Source organism: Elephantulus edwardii, unplaced genomic scaffold (assembly GCF_000299155.1).
Source record: "Elephantulus edwardii isolate Elephantulus edwardi_28Jun2011 unplaced genomic scaffold, EleEdw1.0 scaffold00044, whole genome shotgun sequence".
NCBI classification, from domain to species: Eukaryota; Metazoa; Chordata; class Mammalia; order Macroscelidea; family Macroscelididae; genus Elephantulus; species Elephantulus edwardii.
The window spans coordinates 12331961-12341005 of record NW_006399794.1 but is presented as its reverse complement, the minus strand read 5'-3'; the positions used below and the strand labels follow the sequence as shown (position 1 = coordinate 12341005).

The 9045-nt window shown below is 41.3% G+C and overlaps 1 protein-coding gene across 1 annotated transcript; it reads right to left on the bottom strand.

Moving 5' to 3' along the window:
• Positions 1–6316: 6316 nt before the first annotated feature.
• LOC102862246 (E3 ubiquitin-protein ligase TRIM21-like) lies at positions 6317–8424 on the bottom strand. Its single transcript, XM_006885709.1, has 3 exons — positions 8360–8424; positions 7164–7252; positions 6317–6861 (listed from the first exon to the last, which is right to left on the bottom strand). The coding sequence occupies exons 1-3, from the start codon at positions 8422–8424 to the stop codon at positions 6317–6319; spliced, it is 699 nt and encodes a 232-aa protein (XP_006885771.1).
• Positions 8425–9045: the final 621 nt, after the last annotated feature.

Genomic DNA, 9045 nt, shown 5'->3' with positions numbered 1-9045 from the left:
TTGACAGTTTCAATCTTGTCTCCATCATGATGTTTTCTATTGGTCTAGTGCTAAGAATCTTTGTTTTCTTGATGTTGAGGTGCAATCCATACTGAAGGCTGCATTCCTTGATCGATAAGCAACAAGTGCTTCAAATCCTCCTTTTCAACAAGCAAATTTGTGTCAGCTGCTTAGCGCAGGTTATTGATGAGTCTCCCTCTGTTTCTGATGCCACATTACTCTTCATAGAATCCAGCTTTTCAAGTAGTTCTTCAGCATACAGGTTGAATAGTTATGGAGAGCGAATTCAACTCTGACACACTCCCTTCTTAATTTAAAACTATACAGTGTTCCCCTGCTCTGTTTGCATGACAGCCTCCTGGTCTGGGTATAGGTTTCACATGAGTACAATTAAGTTCTCTGAGAGTCTTTTAATAGATGCATTATGCAGAGAAATGTAGAGCGTCGGTAAGAGAGGAAGACCTTCAATGAGATGCGGTGACATGTGACAAGCACCATGGGTTTGAGCATGATGTAGATAATGGTGATCGTGTAGGACAGTGTAAGCTTCAGATCTGTTGTTCATAGAGTTGCTATGAGTTGTAGCTGACTTGATAGCAACCAACAAAAGTCTCTTGTTCATCACTGTGAAAAATGGGGTGTATATTACTTGCCTTGTCACATTGTTGTGAGACATCTTAGGACAAATACTATATAAGGTCTTTGACACGTTTTCAGGTACCTAGTTAAGTCCTGAAAGGTATCAACTGTCCTTTTATCATCCCTAGTCATTGTCCAGCTCTCTGATTCATAGCAAGTAATGGCAAAGACCATGGCTTGTATCAAGTGCACCTTAGTCTCGTCCTGGAGAGGGTGAAGCCAGGTTGCTTCTTGGAGGCAAGGATTCTTAAGCTGACATAGTTTGGATATGTTGAAAGGTGGCATCAATGTTTGGAGAGAGATGTTGTGCTTTGGATGGTGGACAGCACAGGAAAGGAAGGCCCTTGATGAGATGGATTGATTCCATCACTGGGTAATGGGGATAGGTGTGTCAGAGACAGTAAGGTTGGTATGAGGTAGAGCAGGGTTTAGGCTTGTTGTACAGAGGGTCACTGAATTGCAAGAGACTCGACAGCACATAACAACAACAACAACAACAACAACAACAACAAATAAGTCCTCAGTAAAGACAAGCAAGAAAAAAAAGCTTTAAAATTTAATCCAACTCATGTGAAGCCTGTGGAACAGAGCGGAATGTGCGCAATAGAGTTTCAGTGACAAATTTTTCAGAAGTATATCCCTGGGTCTTATGAAGATTCTGTCTGACTAGAACCACCAGCATTTAGGTTAGCAGCTGAGTGTCTTAACTATCTGTACCACTCAGCAACTCCAAGTTCTTAATGGATGTTGTTATTGCTGTTATGTGCCGTCGAGTCGTTTGCAACTCATAGCGACCCTATGTACAACAGCCCTAAACTCCGCTCTGTCCTGTGCCAATCACACTGTCTCTGACACTCCCATCCCGATTATCCCAGTCACTGAATCAATCCACCTCATAGACGGTCTTCCCCTCCTGCGCTGTCCCTCCACCGTCCCAAGCATGATGTCCCTCTCCAAGGACCGGTCCCTCCTTAACAACATGCCCCAAATGTGTTAGATCGAGCCTCAGAATCCTTGCCTCCAGGGAGTCGCCCAGTTTAACCCTTTCCAGGATGAATCTGTTGGTTTTCCTAGCAGTCCATAGTACTCCCAATACTCTTCTCCAGCACTACGGCTCAAAGGCATCAATTCTCCTATCCTCCTTGGTCATTGTTCAACTCTCTAATGCATAACAAGTGATTGCAAAGACTATGGCCTGTATCAGACACACCTTAGTCTCCAGAGAGATACCATTGCTCTTCAGTACTTTGGAGAGGTCCCTAACAGCAGACTTTCCCAGGGCAATGCACCTTTTAATTTCCTGGCTATTGGTGCCAAGAGTGTTGACTGTGGAGCCAAGCAAACTTAAACTGTGAACAATCTCAATCTCTTCACCATCCATCCTGATGCTGCCAATTGGTAGCTTTTATTAAATCATTATCTATTAGTTAGATTCCTCCATAGGAAGGAAAAAACCCAAGTGATTTCATTTCTCACTGTAAGTGCTTCAAATTACAGTATGAATAAATACAGTTGAGGAGAAGTCAGTATGGTCTCCTGTTTACTGCAACAGGAAACATCGCGAGATATTTATTCTCTTGGCTATCCCTAGCCAGCAGACTTGGATGTCCCTCTCCTTATCTCCTATTTTGTGCTGGTTTATCTCCATTGTCGTCATTGAACATGATGATGTTCGATCCATAAACCTCTGTATTTTTCCCTCTGCATGCTGGCTTTGGCTGACCATCCAATACACTCCCACTGTGCCCGATACTTCGTTTCTATTCTGTTTCCATGTTGGAGAGATGCCTCTTGATAGTTGTGTCTTCTAAATTTTCAATCATATTGCTTTCTTTGCATCATCAGGGATTTTGTTGACAATGGCATTGGACCATTATCTGGTCATCAGTGCTCACCCAGCACTTACTTCTACATACAGTCATTGACTTGATTCTGACTCATAGTTAACTTGCAGAACTGAATTGTTGTTACGTACTGTAGTGTTGGGACCAACTCATAGCTGACCCTCCAGTGCATTTTCAAAGACACTAAATCACATGGGAAGATATTGCCCATCTTTCTCCTGCAGAGCAACTCCTGGATGTGTACTGTGTACCATTGTGTTGGCAGCACACCTTCTTACCACTAAGCCACCATATCCAAGCCATCTTTATGGAAGCAGGTTGCTTTCTCTTTCTCCATCAAAGCAGTTGGTGAATTTAACCCATTTTTTAACCTTTTTTGTAGAAGGTACATTCTCTAACCATTTTGTCCCTAGGGCTCTTTCCACAGTGCTCAGCCATATTGTAATCCTGAGAGTTTATTTGTCTGTGGTCCTGAGAGCTTCTTTTCTTTACTCCCAGGTGCTCTCCTGGTGAAGCAGCTGCCTGTGTGGCCCAGCGGCGTGCCGCTGATATGAGCACAGGGCTGCTGCCAGGTTTGCCTGTGCTATTTGTGTTCATGTCTGGTATGACTTGTCTCTGCTCCTGTATGGTGGCTTTTATTGCCTTGCTCATCAGTTTTCTATATCCTCATCCTCCCCTTCCTTTTCCAAGGAGTTTAGAAACAGCCTCTGGACAGAGCTGGCTGCCATTCTGAGAAACTCCATGTTGTCTTTTCCTGGCATATGTAGCACAGTTACCCTGTGACATTGGTGCCCTGTGCCTTTTAACACATAGACACATTTTGGTTGTCAATATTTGTATGTTGACCGATTCTATACTGAACCACATAACGTATGAGGTCAAGGCTAGGCTGATTATAGATTTTGTGGTCAAGATTTTGTCTTTTCAAAAGACACAATGCTGAGTTTGTATTACTAACTGGGTGGCATAGCTGACTGGTGTTGGTTCATTTACCATTGTAGGGATTTACTCTTCTTTGCTTACTTTTAGGAGATTTTTAAGAGTTCGACTGACTTTGAACAAAATTATTTGTACTAACTTTGAAGACAATAAAATAAACAACCAGATATCTGTGAAACCTTGTCATTTGATGTTTAAGAAAAAACATGAACTTCTGGACCATAATTGAATTTGAATCTTGGCACAATCTTCTGGCCTAGTGTGAAGGAATTGAACCCAAAGATATGTAGTTCAAATCCACCAGCTCAACTGCAGGAGAAAGATGTGCTGTCAAAGTTGTGTGAGTAACAACTTCGGAAATCTCATTCAAGGGTCAGCTATGAATTGGTTCTGACTCAACAGTATACGACAACAGGAACCTGGCACGCTAATAAATAGTACTACTTGATATTGACTCTAGACTTCATTACATTAATCAATTGTAATCAGTGTTATGACACAAAATATGTATGTTCAAATGAAATATGTATGAATGATCAAATGAAAACCCAGAATGATATGTAACAACCACTAAAAAAAAAAGAGAGAAATTATACTCTTTGTCCTTCAGAAAGTTAATTCATTTCATTGGCAAGTCTTCCTTCAACTGTAAAATGACAACAACACTACTCATGTCCATGCTTGTTGCTAGGTGCCATCAAGTTGGTTTCCACTCTGTACAACCGTGCTTACAACTGAGCAAAACACTGCCATCTTAACAAACACTGCTGGGCTTGCATATAGTAAGGATACCAGAAAAAAAGGTGCATGAAAACGAAACTAAACCAAAATAAATAATGAGGAAACTACCTACCATGAGTATTTCAATTACAACATAAAAAAAAAAACAAACACAACAAAAACAATCTATTTAAGGCATAAAAGAATAAAGTGTGGAATGGAATTCTCAAATATTTTATAGCCATAATCTGATGTACAGGGAGAGTTTCCCTGAGGTGTGACCTGACATGCTATTTATATCACTAAAGTTAAAAGAGGAAGAAAATTACCCACGAGCAGGGCACATTGCTACCAACGTGGAAGAAACACCAGAAGTGGAATACATCCTTGAGACCTGAGCCTTTGCTCAAGGAGTTGCTCACCATGTAGAAGATCAAGACACATGGATATCGCTAAGGAACTCAGGGTCATAGTTGCTGAAGGATAAAGGACTTTTCTGTATCCAACAGATGGAGAGACAGTGGGCCTGGCACTAGAACTAGTACTATTAAAATAGTAATATATGATATTGCAACCAAAAGCATTGTGCAAACTTAAACCAAGGTGTAAAATGAGTGCAAAAGGATTCTAAGAGTCAGCAAGCAGCAGAAGAAAGTGTTGGACACAATTCAGGGTTCTCAACGTCTGTGCAACTGGAATTGTACAGGGATGAAAATTCAAGATTCTTCAAAGTTTTGGCCTGCTATGTTTTGCAGGGAGCACATACACTTGAGGAGGAGGTTTTCCTGAAAGATGTTTAAGAGGATGAGAGACTCATCTTGCCTGATGCAAGAATATTCCCATTAGCCTTGAACTGTTCACCCATGGGGATTTCCTTAATTCTCGTGGCTATGAAGAGAACTTATTCCTAAAGTTTTCCTTGCCTGCAGTCATTTTTCAAAATTTTACATAATTAGTACTAGCTATAGCATTACACACTATGGTTCTTGGTAGACTGCAGGCAAACATTATGCCTAAGCCAATGGATTCTTTGAAATTTTGTTCACAAAATAGACAGCAAGTCTCCTGGGTCATGAGCCCACTTAATGAAATCTGTCTAGAAAAGTTGTAGGATGTCAAAAACACGTGATGGGCAAGGTCCATGGTGATTAACTTAGAAAAAATAATGCATGAGAATGGTTGCATGAAACAAAATGTGAATGGATAGTGTGAAACACAATGTATATAAACTTTGTAAGCAAACCAATTAAAAAAAGGAAAAAAAGAACTGATATGGGGATGGGGGAAACAAGAAAAGAGGGGATAAATAAAGAATACTGCGTTACAATAGATGTAGAAAAGAACCGTTTAAAAGGCATATATGATTAGACATTACTTGTATGACAACAGTCCAGAATAAGAGGTGCATAGCAAAGTGCTCTATGAGAGGGGTGGGGAGGAAGGAGGAATTCATGGAGCAGTGAACAGTTTTTTTTTTTTAAATAAAAGTGAACTCAGAGAGTAGTGAGGAAAGTGTGTAAAAATGAATAAATATATAACTTTTATGTAAACTTTTTAAAAATCACAATAAAAAGATATTTTAAAAGGACAAATGAATTTTCACAATTTCAAGGTGGTAATTATTTAATGTGCAATATTTGTGGTGAACATGTAGTAAAGTATATACAATAGGCTGAATATTTACCATAGCACTCCAAGGCCTTGCTAAATTAGCCCTCATTTTGGAACATGGCTTTTTAATTAAAACAGGCAATGTGGAGTCATTTATAATCAGATGTGGAATGTCACCCAAGATGTAAATGAGGAGAAAGTTCTGGATGTATAGACTGAGGCGCAATTTTGTCGGAAAGCCCTTCTCTCATCCAAGCAAGAGAGAATAGAAATCTGACCAAAAGCAATGGCTGTAGGGGCAGAGAGAGAGGAAAAAACCCCCAAAAACAACCCAACACATCTTTAATCACATAGAGAAGACAGCATATATTTTTCTGTTGATGGTTGGGACCAACAGAAGTAGTCTGATTTCTGGGAAGGAATCATAAGCAATCTAGGTAAGGAATGCTGGGGCTCAGAGTTAATGGAAAAAGAAGCAGGGCAAGTGACTAAGAGGGACCTGATGGGGAGCAGGTGACAGTGTCCACAGAAGGACACCAGTCATTACTAGGCCTCTACTATTCTTAACTTAGTGGACAGAGTTTCAGAGGATCAGTGTTTTCTCCGTCATCATTGACACCAGGGTTAAAGAAGGGCCACAGGGGCTCACCACCAAAGGCACATTCAGAGAAAGCGTAGATAAGGGAGCCACCATTAGTGATGTTGTAGAAGGAGACTGTGCCAGAATCACAGTCCAAGAATATTCCTACTTGGCTTGGAGGTACCTCAAGGTCAAGTGAGGTCGTTGGGGAGGTCCCAGCCTCATATTTTTGTTTGTCCCACAGCCAAATTGTCCAGAAGCCATTCTCAGGGTTGAGCAAAAATGGTCCCTTCCTTTGCACAGAGTCTCTACAAACCCCTAGGTCCCAGGCTTTCTTTCCGGTCACGTCGACTTTCCAGTGATGCTTTCCAGAGCTGAAGCTCTGGGCACCAAGGACCATGGGAAAACAATCAAATCTCTCATCATTGTCAAGGGACTCTTGGTATTCATCTCCAAGCTTCACTTCTCTCGGATCCTCAGAAAGGATGAGCCAGGGATTGGCTGTTTCTGGATCCAACGTGATGTCTTCTGCAGAAAAGAGGAACCATAGTTACACTTGGGAAGTCTTGGATGACAGGAGGTGGTGGTTATCAGTGGTCTGTGGAGTAACTCTGAGCCTTGGCATGTGGGGAAATAAAACCCAGCTAACTCTGGTCCTTGCCATGACCTTTCCATCCACCAGCTTTTCTACCTCTCCCTGCCCTACCTACTTGAACTTGCCATCTCTGATGCTGCGATTTCCTCCAACCCTGGGCATCAGTTCTTCATCCTGATTGTATCTTTCTGTTCCCCAGGCAGACCAGTCCCACAGTTCCTAGAGTTCACCTCACCTCCAAATGTCCTCAGTTCTGGCACAGAATACTCAGTCACTAGGTATTGGTAGACAATGACCAGCTTCTTCAGTTCCCAGGTCTTACTCCTGAGGGAAAAAGAGTTTGAGACACCTGTTTCATACAACATCCTTCCAGAGTCCCAGTGCCAGAAAGTCTCTTATGGATTACTTTGATAATGTAAGTAAACTCCAATTTATAATAATCACCTTTTTGATTCAGGACTTGAGGGTAGGCGATTCCTTTAGCACCAGGAATTCCTGATTACATGACCCTCTGCAGTGCTGCTATGGTATAAGTACGGTCTACTATATTTACATACAAGACCATCTGATACAGGTTGAATTTCTTGTCTTTTTTTTTTACCTTCTTCCATGATGTTGTTTAAAAAAAAAACAACAGCAATTCACTGCTATTGTGTCAGAACTGATTCACAGCTCCAGTGGATTTCTGAGACCAGAAACTGTACAGGAGGAGATCGTCTTTCTCCCTGTGAGCCACTGATGGGTTCAGACAGCAGAAAGGCATGGCCTTTGGGCTGGCAGCACAATTTCCTAGGGACACGGCCCCCAGAATGCTCTATGATGCCATTGGGCAGTTCTACTAACCTTTCAGTTAGTAAATTAGTACAAACTCTTTGTATCACCCTTGGGTCTGGAACACGAGGAGTGCACAACAAAATTAGCTATTTGTGTGCTTTTCTGGCCAACTTCTTGATCTTTGAATGAGGCTGCAGTGTGAGGAAGTGGCCTGCTTGAGAATTTAATGGCTGAGCAGACCTTGAAATCAGGGTTATGGACCTGAAATCCAGAGCCCCTGTTGCTTACTCGCTGTTCAATCAGAAAAGAGAAGATAAACAGGGGCAGAGGCACGCAGAGGGATAGATTCTCAGAGATAAAGAAGGCTGAATTTCTTTAAGACACTTCAAGGAGTCTCAGTCAACTTGTACATCTTAATCATGGCTCTTTTCCAAAGCATGTAACTGGTTAAATCCTATTTAAAAAATTCACAGTAGGTTTAGATATTCCAGAATTCTAGGCAGTATTTTATAGAGAATTGGGTCTTTGAGAATAGTGAGGAATATGGGGGAAACTTTTAGCACATCTTTTCATAACTCTACATCCCTCTTCATGGGTATACATGCTTCCTGACACCCTGCTGCCTTTTACCAAAACAAAACAAACCCCTCTTCTTACCTTTCCTGGAAACATTTACCTCCCTGGGGAGAAAAGAGAGAGAACGTAAGTTCTAGAGTCACCATTGAGACTTGTTCATAAAGGTGATGTGATACAAAACTGGTCCTATGACCCTGCTCTGTCCCATTCTAGGATAAAGTCTTTCCTATCAATGTGAAACAGAGGTGTGTGGATGGCTGTAAGGTAACCAGGAAACACGAGTATGAACTATTGTTAGATAAAAGATAAATATGCCTTTAGGTAAATAAATGAATTTAAAAATTCAGATCAAGAAGGTTTAATGGGCAAATAAATAGTCTACCTGAGTTGAAGCCCAGAGACAGTAGCAGAGACAATGTCTAAGCTAGGAGGTCAAGAAAGTCTTCTCTTTTGTGGGTATGTCTTGAAGAGGTTTGGCTGGTTAAAGATTTGGCCTGTGCTGTACTTATATTGCCTATGTGTGAAATCAAATGATTCTAGTGTAGGGGTTGCATGCCCTCATGTGCAACTGAGAGGTTCCTGTTTTGTGCTGTCAAGGAGGCTCTGACTCAGAGAGCAAATCTACAGCAGAATGAAACACTATGTAGCCCTGCACCATCTTCACAATCACTACAACCATTATGCTAGTCCTTTTTCCACTGTTCCCCTACTTAACTAAGTATGAAGTCCTTCTCCAGGAATTAGTTCCTCCTGATAATATGTCCCAA